The 22,503-nt window shown below is 43.0% G+C and overlaps 1 protein-coding gene across 6 annotated transcripts in view; it reads left to right on the top strand.

Annotated features, from left to right (window-relative positions):
• The window catches only part of LOC124046585 (fermitin family homolog 2-like), a 74,010-nt gene that overhangs the window by 13,921 nt on the left and 37,586 nt on the right, over window positions 1–22,503 (top strand). For all 6 annotated transcript variants that reach the window (XM_046367114.1, XM_046367115.1, XM_046367117.1 and 3 more), the window contains exon 3: window positions 18,266–18,499. In XM_046367114.1, coding sequence (XP_046223070.1) covers window positions 18,266–18,499 — 234 coding nt within the window. The remainder of the gene's footprint in view (window positions 1–18,265; window positions 18,500–22,503) is intronic.

Here is a 22,503-nt window from a genome sequence, read left to right on the forward strand (position 1 = left end):
AACCTGCTTTCATCTGTGAAGAGCATAGGGCGCCAGTGGTGAATTCGCCAATCTTGGTGTTCTCTGGCAAATGCCAAACGTCCTGCACGGTGTTGGGCTGTAAGCACAACCCCCACCTGTGGACGTCGGACCCTCATACCACCCTCATGGAGTCTGTTTCTGACCGTTTGAGCAGACACATGCACATTTGTGGCCTGCTGGAGGTCATTTTGCAGGGCTCTGGCAGTGCTCCTCCTTGCACAAAGGTGGAGGTAGCGGTCCTGCTGCTGGGTTGTTGCCCTCCTACGGCCTCCTCCACATCTCCTGGTAGCGCCTCCATGCTCTGGACAATACGCTGACAGACACAGCAAACCATCCTGGATGAGCTGCACTACCTGAGCCGCTTGTGTGGGTTGTAAGACTCCGTTCCATGTCAAAAGTGACCAAAACATCAGCCAGGAAGCATAGGAACTGAGAAGTGGTCTGTGGTCACCACCTGCAGAACTACTCCTTTATTGGGGGTGTCTTTCTAATTGTCTATAATTTCCACCTGTTGTCTATTCCATTTGCACAACAGCATGTGACATTTATTGTCAATCAGTGTTGCTTCCTAAATGGACAGTTTGATTTCACAAAGTGTGATTGACATGGAGTTACATTGTGTAGCCTAGTGGTTAGAGTGTTGGACTAGTTCAAACCCCCGAGCTGACAAGGTACAAATCTGTCGTTCTGCCCCTGAACAGGCAGTTAACCCACTGTTCCCAGGCCGTCATTGAAAATAAGAATATGTTCTTAACTGACTTGCCTGGTTAAATAAAGGTAAAATAAAAAATAAAAAAATTACATTTATTTGAGCAGTGTAGATTTACCCTATACCCTGCTACATCTTAGACTGTATGCAATGTTGTGTGGTGACAAATGTTTTATCAGAACTCTTCAGTCACTATCTACAGATCACTCCTAGTTTGCTGGGCTCCAATCTTTTCACAAAAGCCTTTTCTGACAGACTTGCACCAAATCTCTGAATACCTTATTCTGCACGCCCAGGCTATTGAACACAATGTATCACCGTATCATCTCTCACCGTGACACCATGTCGTGACATTTTCTCTACATGCCACACGGACGTTGTCACCACCTCCAGTATTAGTTGGGTGATATGGACACAAATCCATATCATGATAAATTTACTGACTGAATTATAATGATACATTGAACAATAAGTTCATAACCTCAATGTACAAAGGGGATTCATATTTTCCTGAAAAATCTACCAAGTTTCAATTTCAGGAATAATTCCTAATCAGATGGTCATTTTAAACCAAGATATGGTCACTATGCCAGGATTCTCCACAAATAAGAGGTGCTGTGTCACCTTTACATAGTGTCGCTGACAAGATATCAGAACAAATGAAACCGATATAAGCAACTTGGAAAATAACGTAGGCTCTAGGACCGGAGAAGATGGCATTTTTCCCTCACGTCTCTCTGAGTTGTTAAGACTTCATGTCTGTGACCGAGATGCTTGTGTAGTGAATTGTGCATAGGCCTATCAAATTTGTGACTGTCTGAAGATTCACAACGACTTCAGAGTCACACATCATTTTATAGACTTATACTGTAGGGGTTTCCTGCAGGGTTTATTAACTGCATTCAGTGATTTTATCGGGATATTATATATCGTTTGGACTGACAATATTATTATTGTGCTAGTTGGCTGTGCCTGCATCAAAACTCCCAGTTTTACCTGGTTCTCCATCTTATTTTTTTAATAGGGAGCCAATTTGTTTTCAACACCTTTTTATTTCCATAACTAGGGCTGTGTGGTGACCGTATTACCGCCACATCGGCGGTCACAAGTCATGACGACAGTCAAATTCCACGTGATGGTTTAGTCACAATAATTAGGCTTTTTCCAAGCTCTGACACTGTTGGTTATTAGTAACCTACCAAACCTGCTAACTGCCTGGTACTCAGCACTCTTGTCCCACTAATCACTCTGACATCCATGTCAATGTAATCAAAAATCAAATCAAACACTTCATGAGAGCTCATGTTGCGCAACATTTCTATTGGCGATGCAGTTGCGTGAGAACAGTGATGGCCTCTTAAAAAGAGGATCCCATCAACTTTCTATAGGCTAGAACTACTATATTTCTCAACTTTCCTAATATTAAGCACATTGCGTACAACAGGAGTACAGCCTACGTGGCTGGCATGAAAATTAACCCCGTGAAAAGCGACCTCCATTCGCTCTTTAAGTGCATAGATAAGTTTTTTTTTCCAGCTGCCCCTGTTTTGAGACAGGTGCAGGATAATGGTCCATTCTACATAAATAAAACAATCTCACATTATTTAGTATATGTAAAATTATGGCATTATGGCGACACAAAAGGGATGCAGCCGGGAAATTCAAGACATTTATCAAGTGCTTGTCAAATTGTGAATGAGACTAAAGTGTGTACAGACTGTGCAAAAAGCAAAGCAGAGCTCACCTTTCATGTGACTTTTTTTGTTCTTCTCTCCAAATCATCATTAGTCACATCATGCAGCCTTAGAATGTATTATAAAATCAATTATAGCCCAACATTTGTATCACAACTAAAGTTACATTAATATCTCTAAATGAAGCATATAGGAGTACCTGTTTCTTTATTAAAGCTCAACACAGAATAGCCACATGTGCTCACTTAAATGACTTAAATGTAAATGTAAACATAGCTGAATACAATAGAAAGGACATGTTCAATTGTGTTCGTCTTACTAGAAAATAATGCCACGGAATTAAAAGCAAATATTGTCTGCAAAATGAACTAGTGTAGCCCACAGCCTTATGGCATATCTTGATCAGGACCTAAAATAAGGACAACTCAGAGTATGCTTTTCTGTTCTTCTGAAATAGACTAAATTGTCTTCATGTTTCTTTAGACCTGTCTAAAATAAATCATGGATATATTGTGATGGTGTAGGCTATATTACATGGATTTATTAGCCTTTTTAAAAATGTAGATGTTCTAAAGGTCTGTATCAGTGGCTTGTAGGCCATGTCTGGAAGGAGATGCCAGGAGATGCTAAATTATATGTTAATTAACGATCAATTACAGTGAGACCGGCAGGTAGTTGCTTGACATTCTCTGGTCGCCACAGCCCTATCCATGACTGAAACATTTTTCTCATGGCTCTCTTGTTCTTCTCCAATTGACATACAATGAGAAATTATGTTTGGAAGATCTAATTGCAATAAAATTACAGTATCAAATTGCTGGTGTTTGTTAGAGCAAATAGTGGTTAGAGCGTTGGATTAGTAACCGAACGGTTACGAAATCAAATCCCTGAGCTGACAAGGTAAAAATATGTTGTTCTGCTCCTGAACAAGGCAGTTAACCCACTGTTCCTAGGTCGTCATTTGAAAATAATAATTTGTTCTTAACTGACTTGCCTAGTGAATTAAAGGTAAAAAAATATATATATAATTACACACACAGTAGAAGTCAAAAGTTTGTACACCTACTCATTCAAGAGTGTTGATTGATTTTTTTGAGGACCGCCACAGGAATTGAAGACCCCGAGGTACCTCTGCTGCAGAGGATAAGTTGATTAGAGTTACCAGCCTCAGAAATTGCAGTCTGAATAAATGCTTCAGAGTTCAAGTAACGGAGACATCTCAATATCAACTGTTCAGAGGACACTGTGAATCAGACCTTCATGATCGAATTGCTGCAATTAAACTACTAAAGGACACCAAGAATAAGAGACTTGCATGGGCCAAGAAACATGAGCAATGGACATCAGACCAGTGGAAATGAGTCCTTTGGTCTGACAAGTCCAAATTTCCAACCTCGGCATCTTTTGTGAGATGCGGAGTGGGTGAATGGATGATCTTCGCATGTGTATTTCCCACCGTGCAGCATTGAGGAGGTGTGATGGTGTGGGGGTGCTTTGCTGGTGACACTGTGATTTATTTAGAATTCAAGGCACACTTAACCAGCATGGTACCACAGCATTCTGCAGCGATATGCCATCCCATCTGGTTTGTGCTTAGTGGGACTGTCACTTGTTTTTCAACTGGACAATGACCCAACACACACTCCAGGCTGTGTAAGGGCTATTTGACCAAAAAGGAGAGTGATGGAGTGCCTCATCAAATGACCTGCCCTCCACAATCCCCCGACCTCAACCAAATTGAGATGGTTTGGGATGAGTCGGACCACAGAGTGAAGGAAAAGCAGCCAAGAAGTGCTCAGCAGATGTGGGAACTCCAAGACTGTTGGAAAAACATTCCAGGTGACGCTGGTTGAGAGAATGCCAAAAGTGTGCAAAGCGGTCATCAAGGCAAAGGGCGGCTATTTGAAGAATCTCAAATATATATTGGTTAAACACTTTTTGGTTACTACATGATTCCATGTGTTATTTCATAGTTTTGATGTCTTCACTATTATTCTACAATGTTGAAAATACAGGAAAATTCTTAAATGAGTAAGTGTTCTAAAACTTTTGACCAGTAGTGTATGTAAGGTACTTCTGCTTTTTTTTTTTGCTGCATTTGCAAAAAATGTCTAACCCTGTTCACTTATGGGGTGTTGTGTAGATTGAGGGGAAACAATTGATTTAATTCATTTTAGAAAAAGGCTGTCACATAAACAAAATGTGCAATTAGTGAGGGTGTCTGAGTACTTCCCGAATGCGCTGTAAGTAGTCAGTTTGGTCTGTGTTGATCATTTTCGGTTTATTGTCCCAGCTCTAGTCAGTATTTCTAATAGGAGTTGGTCAGCTGGAGGCTGAGGCGAGGACAGCCATGTGTGATAACACACTGCTCTCCTCGCACCACTACCCCTGCGGCACCGCAGCCGCCAGGGAAATGCATGCCTTGCAATGTGACCAAGCTCAAGTAGGTTGTAATGATAACAGCCAACTAAAATGTTTGAAGATTTTTGCTATGAATATCCTGTGTGTGTGTGTGTGTGTGTGTGTGTGTGTGTGTGTGTGTGTGTGTGTGTGTGTGTGTGTGTGTGTGTGTGTGTGTGTGTGTGTGTGTGTGTGTGTGTGTGTGTGTGTGTGTGTGTGTGTGTGTGTGTGTGTGTGTGTGTGTGTGTGTGTGTGTGTGTGTGTGTGTGTGTGTGTGTGTGTGTGTGTGTGTAAGACTAGGTTGTCTTGGTCAGGCTTAATTCATTAGAGCGCTGTCAGGAATAGAGCAGTAATGTTTCTCTAGAGGCAGAATAACCATTTAATTCTAGTTTGACTGTAGGATGATTCAGTTACTTCAATGCCATTGGGTTCAATGTGCATCACTGGGCCTCTGTTTAGGGCTTCTTTTTTCTACAGACATGACTGTTGCTGTTCTTTGTAAACCATTTAAGTTCTAATATAATGTAGTGAGGGTCAGTTTGGGTTTCATCACTCAGAAGGCACAGAATGGGAGGAGGAGGTGATTCAGCTTGTTTGACTATGTTCATGTGAATGTTTTTGCTGCTCGGCTTCGACCCTTGTGAGGTGACAAGCTGATGTTCGTAATGTGTTTTACAATTTGAAATGTCTGGCATGTCAGAAATGCATTTTCTTATGTCTACGTTTACTTTTATGGGCATTGTAAACTGTCAGTAACAGGGTGACTTCTAGCTTGACAGCTGCTATCATCACTTGACAGGATAAGTACACCTCTTCTCTACAAAACCCTTCCACAGTATTCTCTTCCAGTCTTCCTTGTCTCTCTCCTGTTCTCCTTTTATTTCTCCTAGTGTGAACACTACAGAGACTCTACCTGGAATGGAGGGAGGAAAAAATGAGGGCCAGCTTCAGAAATTACATCCGCAACCGGTCCTAATTGGGGACTGTTCAGAGTAATGTCTGTAGATCATAACAAATAAAATCCTGATCCTATACTTCAGTCCCTGCCCCAGTTTGCTGATGGGTACTTTATTGAGGAAAAGTGTACTTACTTTGCCTGAGCTTGGTGGGACAACAACATATCAATCTTAAGATGAATGCGCTTAACTGTAACTCGCTCTGGATAAGAGGACTAAAGGAGAAAAGTGTTATGTCTTCAGAGCCCTGCCGTCTTATCAATGCTACAACAACCCACTTTTTGTTGCTTTATCTCATTCTATCTCAGCTATTTTGTTGTACTGTTAAATTGAAATGCTGTATTTTGATGCTCATGTTCTTGTGGTACATATTGAGAGTGGGGAAGGGCTTGGTTGGTTTATGAACAGTTTGTGTTGGCACCGCCATGGTCGAGATAGTGAATGGAAAGCGCTTTGACAGAGCTTGGGTGGGGAAATTATTTGTCAAGCTGTTGCTTTGGAGTGTTTACCTGTAAGGGGGCATGACTCGCATAATTACGCACAGTGCAGAAAGCTGATAAATTGACATGCACACCACACTTTTTACGACCAGTGCCGAGGTCATAATACATGAGTGCCCCCCCTCCAACATCTCTCACTCCTTCCCTCCATCCATCCCCCTCTCCCACACTCTTCAAGGACTCTGGGTCTGCATTTAATGCACCCAATTACTTAAGTGCCCTGGTTCATCTGTGTTGCGTCAGGCCTGGCAGGCAGGCAGTATTTTTAGCTGGGAGATGCCATTGGCCCCCTTTCCCCCCACTCTCTCTTCTCTTTACAGATTGAAAGAGAAGGATCTCTTCCACATTCATGGAAGAGACTCCATGCAGACAACCTTCTAGATTTTTGTGTTTCTTGATGCCCACCGGCATCCTAATAAGGAAACTAGAACAAAGAGAGAATACAGCAGACAGAGTGGGAGGGTTGTCACACATAGCAGAGATGCTGGATGAGGATGCAGATATAGACCCAGACAAAGCAGAGATGCTGGATGAGGATGCAGATAGACCCAGACAAAGCAGAGATGCTGATGCTGGATGAGGATGCAGGTATAGACCCAGACATAGCAGAGATGCTGAAGGAGGATGAGGATGCAGATATAGACCCAGACATGGCAGAGATGCTGAAGGAGGATGAGGATGCAGATCTAGACCCAGACATGGCAGAGATGCTGAAGGAGGATGAGGATGCAGATATAGACCCAGACATAGCAGAGATGCTGAAGGAGGATGAGGATGCAGATATAGACCCAGACATGGCAGAGATGCTGAAGGAGGATGAGGATGCAGATATAGACCCAGACATGGCAGAGATGCTGAAGGAGGATGATGATGCAGATATAGACCCAGACATGGCAGAGATGCTGAAGTAGGATGAGGATGCAGATATAGACCCAGACATGGCAGAGATGCTGAAGGAGGATGCAGATATATAGACCCAGACATAGCAGAGATGCTGAAGGAGGATGATGCAGATATAGACCCAGACAAAGCAGAGATGCTGAAGGAGGATGAGGATGCAGATATAGACCCAGACAAAGCAGAGATGCTGAAGGTGGATGACGATGCAGATATAGACTCAGACAAAGCAGAGATGCTGAAGGTGGATGAGGATGCAGATATAGACCCAGACAAAGCAGAGATGCTGAAGGTGGATGACGATGCAGATATAGACAGACAAAGCAGAGATGCTGAAGGTGGATGAGGATGCAGATATAGACCCAGACATAGCAGAGATGCTGAAGGTGGATGAGGATGCAGATATAGACCCAGACAAAGCAGAGATGCTGAAGGAGGATGATGCAGATATAGACCCAGACATAGCAGAGATGCTGAAGGAGGATGATGCAGATATAGACCCAGACATAGCAGAGATGCTGAAGGAGGATGATGCAGATATAGACCCAGACATAGCAGAGATGCTGAAGAAGGATGAGGATGCAGATATAGACCCAGACAGAGCAGAGATGCTGAAGGTGGATGAGGATGCAAGATATAGACCCAGACATAGCAGAGATGCTGAAGGTGGATGAGGGTGCAGATATAGACCCAGACATAGCAGAGATGCTGAAGGTGGATGAGGATCCTCATAGATATTCATATATCCATTGATGGCACTTGCCACTAGACGATTCACCTCCAACTATGGGATGGGCGTGTGCATTGGTGCTAGAAAAAGGTGAAGATCCACCCAGTCACAAAAACCATGGAGGCCATACCTTTTTTAAATTAAGGTTGCATGGAAAATGGTACCTGTATATCATAGGATGTCAAATGATAACGTCTTCAAAAGAATGTAGCACGGAGGAACCCAGAATGAATGTCTGAACTCTATGGTCGCAAGGCCCCCAAAACCTCTGGGCAAAAGCCGTATTGACACAGCATCCAGTATGGCAGTAGCCACGTTTAGTGAGGGAGCCACTGCTATTTCAAATGTGATGGACAAATTGTGGCTTCACAGCACTTTGGTGACACTGGAAGCAATCAGAGAGGAGCTGTGAGAGCTGATGCTGCTTCATTTGAGTTGTCAAGCATAGGTGCAGGTCCTATGACAATCAAGAAAGTAGAGGCACCAGCAACAACTCAGATGGCCTTACATATTGGGCAGGCATGGCTGATTTTTAATGTTCTACACATCAATAGCCATACAAGGATTTTGTATGGCTATTGATGTGACAAAGTGATGTGAGAATTTGCCCATAATGTCATATTTGCCCAATAGACCAGTAGTCTAAGCATATGCTCTACTGCCTGAAACAAATGTATTAAATGTGCCAATGTATTTTATGTTTATAAGTGATATGTACAGCAGTTTAATGTGACCTAAATGGTCATATTTATTGGAAGTATGTTTTAATTGCATCAGCCTCTTTTATTGGCCGTTTTCCCCATGCGACAGTTTGTTTTTCTGTCTTCAAAGGACGTACATTCACATGATTTCACACACAGGTTCTTAGATCTTAGTCAGACTTTAGAGGCTTTTTTGATATCTTGTCGTTTTGATTGTTATTTTTCTGTAAATATATGCAAAATATGCATCCGTCATATACAGTACATGGGAATAGTGTTTTTTAACTAATTCCATGAAATGACCAGTAAACCTGACCATTTTTAGTGTTTCACAATATTAAACAAAAAATAAAAAACATTCTGCCTTGAAGCAATGTGTTGTAAAAACAGTTTTTTGTAATATGCAAATTAGCACACATTTAAGGAGGTTGCCTAATTTGCATATTTTGATTTTAAAATAAAATAAAGTTGTAATACAATATCTTGTATTTAAATATACTTTCAACTGATTAAGTTTTGCCTGATGAGAGTAAAGGAAAAACCCCTATTGGCCTGGGCTTACAGGAATAGGAGACACACTTCTGAACAGAGTTTGAATGTTTTCAGTCAAGTGTCCCCTTACAGGTAAACTCTTCAAAGCAACAGCTTGACAAACAATTTGTCCACCCTTCCTCCTATCATTTCACACAGACTTATCCTTAACAATAGTATCTTACTACCCCATAAGTCTCCTACACCGTACAACTATAGTGCATGATATTGTTGTATCTGAACCAGGTTTACGCTGAGATTCTGCTTTCTCTTTAACATTCCCTTATCGTCCTGGTAAATCACCAGTTTCTCCTAATCTGCCTCCCCAGACTGGATTGGTTTTGTCTGCTAACATCCCTTTCCTCAGCCAGTAGCTGGGTTCAGTGCACACTACATTTACCCATGTCACTCACCTTGAGAGGGATTAAGGTTGTCAGCACAGTATGCCACTGTGTGACTAAGCACTGCACTACCTGGTCTGGGGTTGCCATGGCAGCCGGCCATTGATTGACGAGGTCGGAGCCGGGCAAGCATTGAGGAGAGGGCTGATGTGGGTTCTTGCAGAATGTGCTCTTGTATAACTACAGATGTACAGTCCATCCAGAAAGTATTCAGACCCCTTCACATTTGATTACGTTAGCCTCATTCTTAAATGGATTGAATTGTTTTCCTCAATCTACACACAATACCTCACATTGACAAAGCGAAAAACAGGTTTTTTGCAAATGTATTCTAAATCAAAAAACAATTACCTTATTTACATAAGTATTCAAACCCTTTGCTATGAGACTTGGAATTGAGCTCGGGTGCATCCTGTTTCCATTTATCATCTTTTCTACAACTTGATTGGCGTCCACCTGTGGTAAATTCAATTGATTGGACATGATTTGGAAAGGGACAATTACCAGTCTATATAAGGTCCCACAGTTGACAGTGAATGTCAGCACAAAAACTAAGCCATGAGGTCGAAGGAATTGTCCGTAGAGCTCCGAGACAAGATTGTGTTGAGAGACAGATCTGGAGAAGGGTACCAAACCACGTCTGCAGCATTGATGGTCCCCAAGAACACAGTGGCCTCCATCATTATTAAATAGAGGTTTGGAACCACAGACTCTTCCTAGAGCTGGCCGCCCGGCCAAACTGAGTAATCTGGGGAGAAGGGCCTTGGTCAGGGAGGTGACCAAGAACCCGATGGTCACTAACAGAGCTTCAGACTTTCTCTGTGGCAATGGGAGAACCTTGCAGAAGGACGATCTCTGCAGCACTCCACCACCAATCAGGCCCTTATGGTAGAATAGCCAGATGGAAGCACTCCTTCGTAAAAGGCAAATGACATTCCGCTTGGAGTTTGCCACAAGACTCCTAAAGGACTCAGACCATGAGAAACAAGATTCTTTGCTCTGATTAAATCCAAATGGAACTATTTGTCCTGATAGCCAAGTGTCACGCTCATCACCTGACCAATACCATCCCTACAGGGAAGCATGTTGGTGGCAGCATCATGCTGTGGGGATGTTTTTCAGAGGAAGCGACAGGGAGACTAGTCAGGGTTGAGCGATGAACGGAGAAAGGTACAGAGATCCTTGATGACGACCAGCTCCAGAGCTCTCAGGACCTCAAGACTGGGGCAAAGGTTCACCTTTCAACAGGACAACAACCCGAAGCACGCAGCCAAGATGACGTAGGAGTGGCTTTGAGACAAGTCTCAATGTCCTTGAGTGGCCCGGACTTGAACCCGATAGAACATCTTTGGAGAGACCTGAAAATAGCTGTTTAGTAACACTCCCCGTCCAACCTGACACAGCTTGAGATAAATGGGAGAAACTCTACAAATACAGGTGTGCCAAGCTTGTAGTGTCATACCCAAGAAGACTCTAGGCTGTAATGGATGCCAATGGCGCTTCAACAAAGTACTGAGTAAAGGGTCTAAATACTTATGTAAATGGGATGTTTCTGTTTTTTTATGGGGTTCTGTATGTAGTTTTGGGGGGGGTGGCATTTTATAACATGGCTGTAATGTAACAAAATGTGGAAAAAGTGAAAGGGTCTGAATATTTTCTGAATACCAGAGTAATGATAGTACATTAGGATTTTGATGAACATGAATTCTTTCCAGACTCTCCCTTGGTAGTTTTCTCTTTCAATGTGTAGTAGATAGCTAATATCCTAATGGGCTATTTTACAAGTCCTGAATATGAAGTAGATTAAATACTCTAAATTTAGCATAATAGATTGAAAGAGCACCACAATACCTTCAGATTGTGGTGTCATAATTGCTGCTTTCTTACACAGAGGTGGGCTCTAAAACCGTGTCTTTGAGTTTTACCACCAAACGGGCAAAACCATTTTTCTAACCACAACCTGCTGTCGTTATGATCGAAGAGGGATTAGACTGTCACAACACACCCGTGGTTCCCAACCTACCATATATAATACTGCTCTAAAACACCAGAATTGAGTGATCATAAGTGTATTTGATGACAATGACTGATCTGGTGTTCTAAATGGAAACAGATTAGCGTGGTAGAAATGGAAGGAATGTAGGGGGGTTGGTTGGCCCACAGAACCTGACTGGATCAACCTCATGGTCTACTAGAAACTGACTCTGTGCTTCACTCAATGCGTCCAGGAGAGCAGGAGTGAGATGAGGGAAGGGGAGGTGGGTGGTGACGGCCGACGGGAGGTGGCTTTCTGGTTGCATGCCGGAGTGATGTCATTGCTGTGGGGAACATCTGATACGCCTGTAAATTGGTCATCCATGTAAAAAAATATATATTATTGGGGAAGAAACTCCCAAAGGGTTCGTCATGATTACAGGCTCGTCTTACACACACACAGTTAATGGTGCAGGCTGTCCATCTCATCTGTATAGTAGCAGGAAAACTGCTCTGCTTCTGGGGTGTTAGATGTTCAAAGGGAACACAGGTCATCACAATCCTGCGTTTGGAATAGAAGGCAAAGTAATTATCTCTTAACCAGCTGCTGTCAGTTGCCTCACATCCCTGGGGTTTTCACCTTTCTGAAGAACGCGCTCAAAGGACACACTCATTGTGGTGAACCCCCGTCAGACAGTGTACTGGGGGGGTGAGTGGTTATTTTTGTGACATGTCTCTGGTATTACTGGGATCACTGTGTGACTCTGGAACAAAGAGTGAGGTTTAAAACATGATATCCCCACGGTGTTATGGGGCAAGTCCACGGTAAACAAAGGATGCAGTTTTTCAACAACTCTCTGCACAGACTACTTTTTAGCTATTTCTGTAGAGGTGCAACTGAGTTAACTTCTTGCGTCGAGCCATCCCGGATCCGGTATCGTGTATACAGCCTCAAGCTCATTACCATAACGCACCGTTAATTTCATTTGCAATTTTCATGAATAGTTAATCTATTTGCTCTCAAGCTTAGACTTTTGTTAACAACACTGTCATCTCAGATTTTCAAAATATGCTTCTCAACCATTGCAAAACAAGCATTTGTGTAACAGTATTGATAGCTAACGTAGCCTTTAGCATAGCATTTAGAGTTAGCATTCAGCAGGTAACATTTTCACAAAAACCAGAAAAGCTTTCAAATAAAATCATTTACCTTTGAAGAACTTCTGTTTTCAATGAGGAGACTCTCAGATAGCAAATGTTCAGTTTTTCCTGAAAGATGATTTGTTTAGGACAAATCGCTCCGTTTTCTGTGTCACGTTTAGCTACGAAAAAAAACCTGTATCCAGGATTGTGTAAATCTATCCGCAAGCTCATTAGCATAACACAACGTTAACTATTCATGAAAATTGCAAATGAAATTAATCTATTTGCTCTCAAGCTTAGCCTTTTGTTAACAACAGTCATCTCAGATTTTCAAAATATGCTTTTGAACCATAGCTAAACAAGCATTTGTGTAACAGTATTGGTAGCCTAGCATAGTATTATGCCTCTCTTTCACCATGCAACATTTTCCACAAAAAACAGAAAAGAATTCAAATAAAATCATTTACCTTTGAAGAACTTCAGATGTTTTCAACGAGGAGACTGTTAGATATATTATATTATATTATTTGTCGACTAATTCGCTCCGTTTTGTTCATCACAATTGGGTAAGAAAAAAAAAGTTATTAAAAGGCAAACTTTTTTCCAAATTAACTACATAATATCGACAAACATGGCAAACCGATGTTTAGAATCAATCCTCAAGGTGTTTTTCACATCTATCGACGATAAAATCCATTGTGGCAGTTTACTTTCTCTACTGAAGAAATAGAGCGCGCATGGACCTACAGATTACGCAATAATTTCGACAGGACACCGGGCGGCACACCAGGTAAATGTAGTCTCTTATGGTCAATCTTCCAATGATATGCCTACAAACACGTCACAATGCTGCAGACAATGGCGGGAAACGACAAAGCGCAGGCTCATTCCTGGCGCTTTCACAGCCATATAAGGAGACATTGGAACACTGCGCCTTCAGAATCTGGGGCATTTCCTGTATGAAACTTCATCTTGGTTTTGCCTGTAAGCATTAGTTCTGGGGCACTCACAGGTAATATCTTTGCAGTTTTGGAAACGTCAGTTTTTTGTCTTTCCAAGGCTGTCAATTCCATGCATAGTCATCTTTTCGTGACAAAATATCTTGTTTAAAACGGGAACGTTTTTATCCAAAAATTAAAAGAGCGCCCCCTATCTCGAAGAGGTTAAATATCTGCTCTGCAGATAGAATGTGGTGTTAGCCATGACCTGGACCCTTGAGTTTGAAAAACTATATTCTTACTGAACTAAAGTAAGTGAAGTGGATTTCCACCCGGTAATGGAATTACGGTACTGTAATTAAGTCATGGTCCCTGATCTATACTACACAGAAATGCATAATTATGGATATGAATGCCATTCTCCTCATGTTTCACAGGGGAGTACAATATAGCACAGCAGAGTAATGTATTGTTCAGTATATTGTACTATCTTTACTACTGTATTGTCTTGGACTGTACTTAGTACTGTGCTCTACTCGCTGTATTGTACTGTGCTATCCAGACTTGTGAAACATGCAGTACCAGTCAAAAGTTTGGACACCTACTCAATCAAGTTTCTTTTCTTTTTCTTTACTATTTTCTACATTTTAGAATAATAGTTATGTTGAAAAACTATGAAATATCACACATGGCATCATTTAATAACCAAAAAAGTGTTAACCAAACCAAAATATATTGCTGTGACGACAGTTTTGCACACTCTTGGCATTCTCTCAACCATGTGGAAGGCTTTTCCAACTGCCTTGGAGTTCCCACGTATGCTGAGCTCTTGTTGGCTGCTTTTCCTTCACTCTGCAGTCCAACTCATCCTAAATCATCTCAATTGGTTTGAGATCGGGTGATTTTCTTTAAATTTAACTGGGCAAGTCAGTTAAGAACAAATTCTTATTTTCAATGACTGACTAGGAACAGTGTGTTAAATGCCTGTTCAGGGGCAGAACGACAGATTTTGTACCTTGTCAGCTCGGGGATTTTAACTTGCAACCTTTCGGTTACTAGTCCAATGCTCTAACCACTAGACTACACTGCCACCCCAGGAGGAGGCCAGGTCATTTGATGCAGCACGCCATCACTCTTTTTCTTGGTCAAATAGCCCTTACACAGCCTGGAGGTGTGTTGGGTCATTTTCCTGTTGAAAAACAAATGATAGTCCCATTGAACACAAAGAAGATGGGATGGTGTATCACTGCAGAATGCTGTGGTAGCCATGCTGGTTAAGTGTGCCTTGAAAAACACCGACAGTACCATCACACCACCACCTCTTCCATGCTTCACGGTGGGAACCACACATGCTGAGATCATCCGTTCACCTACTCTACGTCTCACAAAGACACGGCGGTTGGAGCCTAAAATCTTAAATTTCCACCAATTTAATGTCAATTTTTCTTGTTTCTTGGCACAAGCAAGTCTCCCTCTATTGGTGTCCTTTAGTAGTGGTTTCTTTGCAGCAATACAACCATGAAGGGCTGATTCACGCTGTCTTCTCCGAACAGTTGATGTCTATTACTTGATTTTTGAAGCATTTATTTGGGTTGCAATCTGAGGTGCTGTAAACTAAAATCACCAAAAAAAGAAACGTCCCTTTTTCAGGACACGGTCTTTCAAAGATAATTTGTAAAAATCCAAATAACTTCACAGATCTTCATTGTAAAGGGTTTAAACACCGTTTCTCATGCTTTTTCAATGACCCATAAACAATTAATGAACATGCATCTGTGGAACGGTCGGTAAGACACTAACCGCTTACAGACAGAAGGCAATTAAGGTCACAGCTATAAAAACTTAAGAGGTCTTTCTACTGACTCTGAAACACGCCAAAAGAACGATGCCCAGGGTCTCTGCACATCTGTGTGAACGTGCCTCACGCATGCTGCAAGGAGGCATGAGGACTGCAGAAGGGGCCAGGGCAGTAAATTGCCATGTCCGTACAGTGAGATGCCTTAGACAGGGAGACAGGATGGACAACTGATCGTCCTCGAAGTGGCAGACCACGTGTAACAACACCTGCAGAATTGGTACATCCGATCATCACACCTGTGGGACAGGCACAGGATGGCAACAACTGCCCGATTTACACCAGGAACGCACAATCCCTCCATCAGTGCTCAGACTCTCCGCAATGGGCTGAGAGAAGCTGGACTGTTGGCTTGTAGGCCTTCAAATTTGAAAACTGTAAAATCACTAATTGGTAGGTCTACCATTTACTTGTTACTTCTGTGAACTTTCATTTTCCTCCCTCAGTGAGGGAGAGGAATTAGATATAATTGTTACCAAAATATATAAGGCAATATTTCTTCAACCTAACAGAAGGTAAAACATGTATCAAACTAAATATATGTGTTGATATTAGTTGGCAGGGGCCTACACGTAGACATTGTGTTTGATATGTTTCTGATACCCTTTTAAGCATTTTCTGGTAATGTTTTCGAAGACTCCTTTTTTCATCTGTTAATCCAGAAATCAAAGCATTTACTTATGAAGTTGAACCTTAACCTGCTCAGGACCTCAGACTGGGGTGTTCATCAAGGATCTCTCTGTACATTGCTCCGCTCACCTTTCCCTTGATCATGACAAGTCTCAGTTGCTTTTAAGATGGGGTAAATTGTATGATTTAAAAAAAATCTGTGTCGTGTCTTTGGCTATGCCGGATTAAGTGATATGACATGCTATTCTATAAAATAATTTCTCCGTAATTAATGATATCTGATTGAGCTTATCATGTAAATGTAATTAACTAGAGTTGGGGCATCACAAAATAATATTTATAAAGCTGTTATCTTCCGAATAAACTCTGAAAGACCTAGTAATATTTTACATCAATAACAGTCAACATTAATCTTCATCTTTCTTCAGTCTCATCTGAAAGTTGTAAATTCTTGTTTATCTGCACGAACCCTGGCTAAGAAGTTGAATCAGCAATGCAAAATTGGGTTTAATTATTTATTTACTAAATACCTAACTAATCACACATACACATAATTAAATCATAACTTGATTACAAATTACGTCATGAAGGAAAATCTCCCTGGCGGGCAGAACAGATATGACAGCTTGTTACACAAAAGAAAAGGGCTGGGTTGAGTGAAAGAGCGGGAAGACTGAGGAACAAAGGGCAACGCTGTGCTATCGTAAATGCAGTATCTTATGCATTCTAAATTACCTCAAATTTGGAAAAGGAAAATGCAATAAATATTTACTCTTAGGTAGGCTAGTGGTAGATGGAAGGCAGTGTTGCCCAACTGAGTCCTTTGTCCTTTGAAGAATGTCTCTGCTGGTAAATTGAATACATTGTAGTAACGTTGTTGTGTGGTAGACTGGATACTCTGTCTGTTCCTTCCTAAACCTCGTTTGCAGCGGCTGTTGCTAACTCAACGGCTAGGAGGTATCACGTCTGTAGTGAATAAGAGTTCAAAGTTCATACCATTCGCAACCAAAGCTCACGCTGATGTTGGCTTCGTTCTGTAGTTATCTGAACCATTCTGACATCGGACCGTCGTCCTCGGAACAGGAGGTTATATTGTCGTCAAGGGCTTATATAGGAAGGGAGAGGAGGGCGTGTTTGAAAAGTTTTATAGCCCATGTCCCTTCACAGGGGTGGGCCACTGATTGAGCAGAGCCCTATCTTATGAAAACTCAAATCTCACATTTTAGAAGCTAAAATCACATTTCATCCCATCACGAATAATTTCATATTCAAACATTTAAATTGAACAACAATTCCATGTGAATCTGATAACTGTAGACTTTCCACTGTAGAGTTTGTCATCTTATCATTGAGAATGTCTCAGATGACAACTGAACTGACATCATATTCATTAAGTACCACCGCATATGTTCAATTGGTTGGATAACCAGAATATAGTTAATTTCCCCCAGCCTTCTGATGTTCCCAGAATCTCTGTTAACCAAAGGGGTTTTGCAAATGAAACATCAGTAAGGTAGAGGGAGGAAAAAGGGGAAAGAGGTATTTATGACTGTCATAAACCTACCCCCAGGCCAACGTCATGACAAATGGCTTCATTTCACAAAAATATAGGCTCTTAGCTTTCAATTTGATATGCTCCAAAAACTTCACATGATGGTGCTCATTGGTCCTTTTAGATGGAAATGCCCTCACGCAAACAGCAGACCTCTTTCATACTCTTCCCCTTCTCCTCAAACACTTCCCCTCCTACTCACTAAGTTCCCAACCCCCTCTCTCTCTAAACACCTCAGGAGCCCTCTCTCTCTCTCAACCTCACCCCCCTGGTCATAAACGTGACCCTCTGCCTGTGAGGGACACATTTGGTGTTGTCACATCACCCTGTCAGTGACTCGCATACAAGGCTCTCCTTTCATTTGCATTGTCTCAATTAGTTTGATCATAATGAAGCCTGTTTGTGTCATATGTTTAGAAAGAATATAGTATTTTGGCCGTAGGCAGTACATAAGTCATTCCAGTCAGTGAATTCCATACACATTACAGGTTTGTGTTCCTCACCTCTTTTGGTAGTTATGAAACTGTCATCCAGTGTTTCGACTCAGGATTTGTTCTAGTCACTGCAACAAGCAAATAAATGTTGTGCTGGTCACTGACTGACAAACTAATACCCTCTCCTTTCCTCCATCAGATGTGAAGAAGGACTGGTCGGACCACGCCCTGTGGTGGGAGAAGAAGAAGACGTGGCTGCTGAAGACCCACTGGACCCTGGACAAGTATGGTATCCAGGCAGACGCCCGGCTCCTCTTCACCCCGCAGCACAAGCTGCTGCGCCTGCAGCTGCCCAACATGAAGCACATGAAGGTCAAGGTCAACTTCTCCGACCGCGTCTTTAAGGCCGTCTCTGACATCTGCAAGACTTTCAGTAAGTCACCAGTCATTTTGTCAACACTCAATAATGCCCCTATCCTACCAATGGTCCTATACAGCAGCGTTCCCCAACTGGTGGCCTGCGGTCCCCCCAAGTTTTCTGAGCAAAACAATGTGTATTTTTTTGCATTTACATTGTTGAACATAAGACTTTAAAAAATGCTAGGAAAGTGATTTTTAACTTAAGAAATCTGTTCCCAAGTATTCCCACGCATAATAGACAGACGTAATCATATACAGTTTGAAATTATGTTTTAGTCAAACTTATCTTTTGGGCTTTTTATTTAAAAAAAAAATCAATTTTCTTTAGCCCTTTTTTCTCCCCAATTTCGTGATTTCTGTAATTCCCGTACGAACTCTGGAGAGGGGAAGGTCGAGAGGCTTGTGTCCTCCGAAACACGAACCTAACAAGCCGCACTGCTTCTTGACACACTGCTTGCTTAACCCGGAATCCATCGGCACCAATGTGTTAGAGGAAACAACGTACAACTGGCGACCATGTCAGCGTTCAGGAGTCGCTAGAGCGCGATGGGAGACGGACATCCTGGCCGGCCAAACCCCCCCTTAACTCGGACGATGCTGGGCCAGTTGTGCGTCGCCTCATCGGTCGCGGCCGGGATCGAACCCGGGTCTGTAGTGACGCCTTAGACCACTGCGCCACTGTTTGGGCCTCTTGCAGTCTGCAAATGATTGTAATTATACCCCCCCCCAACCATCAGCTCAATAAATACTCGGTCCGTGGCTGAATCTAGTTGATGATCCCTGCTGTACAGTATGTACTCTTTCTAACCTTGCCATAATACTGACTGTGTATATTTTTAGGTAAACTAGTGGAAGTGTTTCCGCCTCCCATTGAGCCAGGCATGTCTGCTGCTGCTCTTTGTTTCCCTTTAGCTTTTTGTTGTTTATCAAACAGAGCCTGAGCTATCAGCAATCAACGCTCCCTGTCAGGAGAGGTGACACTGACTGTTCAGGCACCTTGCCTCTGCTAGACCTGTCCTTGAACTACAGCTGTGAAAAATTGTCTGAAGCCTGTTTAGTAAACAAAGTTTATCAATCTAACGCACCTGAATGACTCAAACATTCAAGGATGGATTTTGTCCACACACACACACACACACACACACACACACACACACACACACACACACACACACACTACTGTCTAGATTTAGCCCTAAAGGCCCTGCCCCCTGACGACCACTGGGCGGTCAGCAGACAGCCTTCCTCAATCCATATCTCTGCCCTATGGCCCTGTCAGCTAATGTTAGAGGTCAAACATCGGAGCCTAATGCCCTCCTGACCTTGTAACACCGATCTCGGTCACTCCTCCATGTCGGATCCTACCAGAGCCCTCTGTCTCAAATGAAGACAGCAGCTGCAGGTGAGGATTTCTATATGAAACCTCCATCAGGAACTTTCTGGCCTTTGTTCAGAAGGAGTTATGGCTGTTTTACTGTTATGGTTGGCTCTTCCAGGTAGCACTGAAACCTTGTTTTTGATTTAGAAAGGCAAAAAGAGGCCCTCTATGAATTCCTTTTCTTTGAAATGAGAAAGGACAAATAACATTTGTTAGAGTATAAATCAACTGGGTGACTCTTATTCAGAGATGGCTGAATAACTAAATGAAAAGGGCTAGTAGCAGAACCCTCCCCCCACCTCTGCTGTACAGTCCTCATTAGGAATGCGTCTACTACCTCTGCCACAATAAATCTGTTTTTCATTTTTGAGAAATTCAGGACAAATTGCTCTTGGCTGACTTGGCACATGACCTACGGTGGCTGGGGAGGTACATGCAGTGCATCTTTCTCTGGAAGTTTTCAATCATATCATTCTTATGGTGACCTCTTCTGGAACTATTTTATTTTTCATTATCTGGGGAACTTTCAGTTGAATAATTTCCTGTGAGTGTGTGTGCCTGACAGAGCGCTGCACAGCATGGGGAATGAAATGAGGAATAAGCAGGGCCAAGAAGGGAAGTCTGGAGGCCTTTCCAACTGTCTGACACTGCAGACGGGGAGTGGGTATAGAGATGTATTATCCTTGCAGCTGTACAAGACACTGACCATTCAGACTGGCTCCCACTCTTGTCTGTTTCCCCCTCTCTTGCTTTCCTCATAATGATTGGGGATTTTTTTGTTGTCTTCGATCATGCAGTAGCTGTTTCCTGGTGCAGACCAAGTTCAGTCCTTCACCACAGGGGAGTTCTCTCTGTCTTCCCCTCCATCTTTTCTTCCTGTCACAAACAAAGCACACTATCTGAACACACATTGCTAACATCCAAACACATTCTTTCTTTCGCTCTCTCTACTTCTCATTCTCTCTTCTCTCGCTCCCTTCCTCTCTCTTTCCCCCTTTACCAGATGCGTAACAGAGCTGGAGTCTCTAGCCATGTGAATCTCACACACATTTAGAGAGGGGGATCAATCAAATTATTACAGCACTGCTGCTTTTCTCCCATGTCCACAGCAGCTGGCTAGAGGCCAGTCAGCCAAGCCCACACAGTCCATCTAGATGGTGCAGGCAGTGAGACTCATCAGAACGTCGTAGTAAAATGACCCCTTCACTCTGCTCCAGCTTTCTAACTGTCTTGGTACTCTCAATAAGTCACTGGCAGCTCTGTGGTCCTGCACAATGTTGTTTATTTGGCTTGTCTCAGTCATTGAAGGGGAGACTATTTCATAACTTGGATGGTGAAAAGGCATGTTTATCCTTCATACTCTGAGCCAGTCTAGGAAATGTTTTTTCCTGATTTCTTTAAAGCTGGCATTGTGTGCCAGTAGTGCTACTACCCCATATTGCCCAAGAGGACAGACCTGGGCCAGGTGTGTAAAATGGATCTATAGTGGGCGACAGACTGGGTGTCAACCATGACACGGTTGTGCGGCAGAGACGGCGAGATCACAGTCCGCAGCAGAAATGTTGCCGCGCATATCTGCCACCCTGTCTGTCTGCAGAGGGAAGCCCAGTATGGGCGCTACACACGGGTGTAGGGAAGGGGACTGCTTTAGCCTACTGGTGGTTTGTTAAATGAATCGGGTTGATGCACTATTATTTTTGCTTGTGACCTCTTGATATAAGAGGAAAGACACTCCCTGGTTCTGGTCTAAATGTTTTGTTACATTCTGTTCTCTTCGATAAGGTATTTGTTTCCCTCGTGCTGATTTAGTTTGCAGTGGAGGTGTTGCACACCGAGAGCGTGATTGTTATAGGATCCTCAAGCACTCACAGCAAGCTGAAGCCTCTTCCATTCCACCAAGGAAGACCGCCAGGAAATGTTGGCCATCACATCTGACTTGTACATGACTGACTGTGGGACCTGACCTGGCAGCCTGAGGTGTTAGAGGTAGGCCTTAGTCTCTACCTGGTTCTGACCAATGGGGCGGTCTAGAGGAGCAGTCTGTTCTGACCAATGGGACGGTCTAGAGGAGCAGTTAGTGTTTGTCAGTCCTGCTGCTTCACTTAGCCTCTTCACTCTGCTCAGAGATGGCTAGCCTGCTTCACTTGGCCTCTTCACTCTGCTCAGCGTTGGCTGGCCTGCTTCACTTAGCCTCTTCACTCTGCTCAGCGTTGGCTGGCCTGCTTCACTTGGCCTCTTCACTCTGCTCGGCGTTGGCTGGCCTGCTTCACTTGGCCTCTTCACTCTGCTCAGTGTTGGCTGGCCTGCTTCACTTGGCCTCTCCACTCTGCTCAGCGTTGGCTGGCCTGCTTCACTTGGCCTCCACTCTGCTCAGCGTTGGCTGGCCTGCTTCACTTAGCCTCTCCACTCTGCTCAGCGCTGGCTTTGCCTGGTTCTATAGAGACTGCTGCTGAGAGTCTGTCACTGTTGTAGGTAGGCCCACTTCAGGGCAGGGCCGATGGGCAAGCTGCATAAAGGGAGGGAGCGAGGAACTGCTAGGGATGGATGGAGATGTATAGAAGATCAATTAAGGGATAGAAGAAGGATAGGTGTAAGGTCAGTTCCCAGGGTCTGTCCTCTGGTGTAGTTGACCAGCGTTC

This window comes from Oncorhynchus gorbuscha, linkage group LG10, assembly GCF_021184085.1.
Source record: "Oncorhynchus gorbuscha isolate QuinsamMale2020 ecotype Even-year linkage group LG10, OgorEven_v1.0, whole genome shotgun sequence".
Classification (NCBI taxonomy): Eukaryota; Metazoa; Chordata; class Actinopteri; order Salmoniformes; family Salmonidae; genus Oncorhynchus; species Oncorhynchus gorbuscha.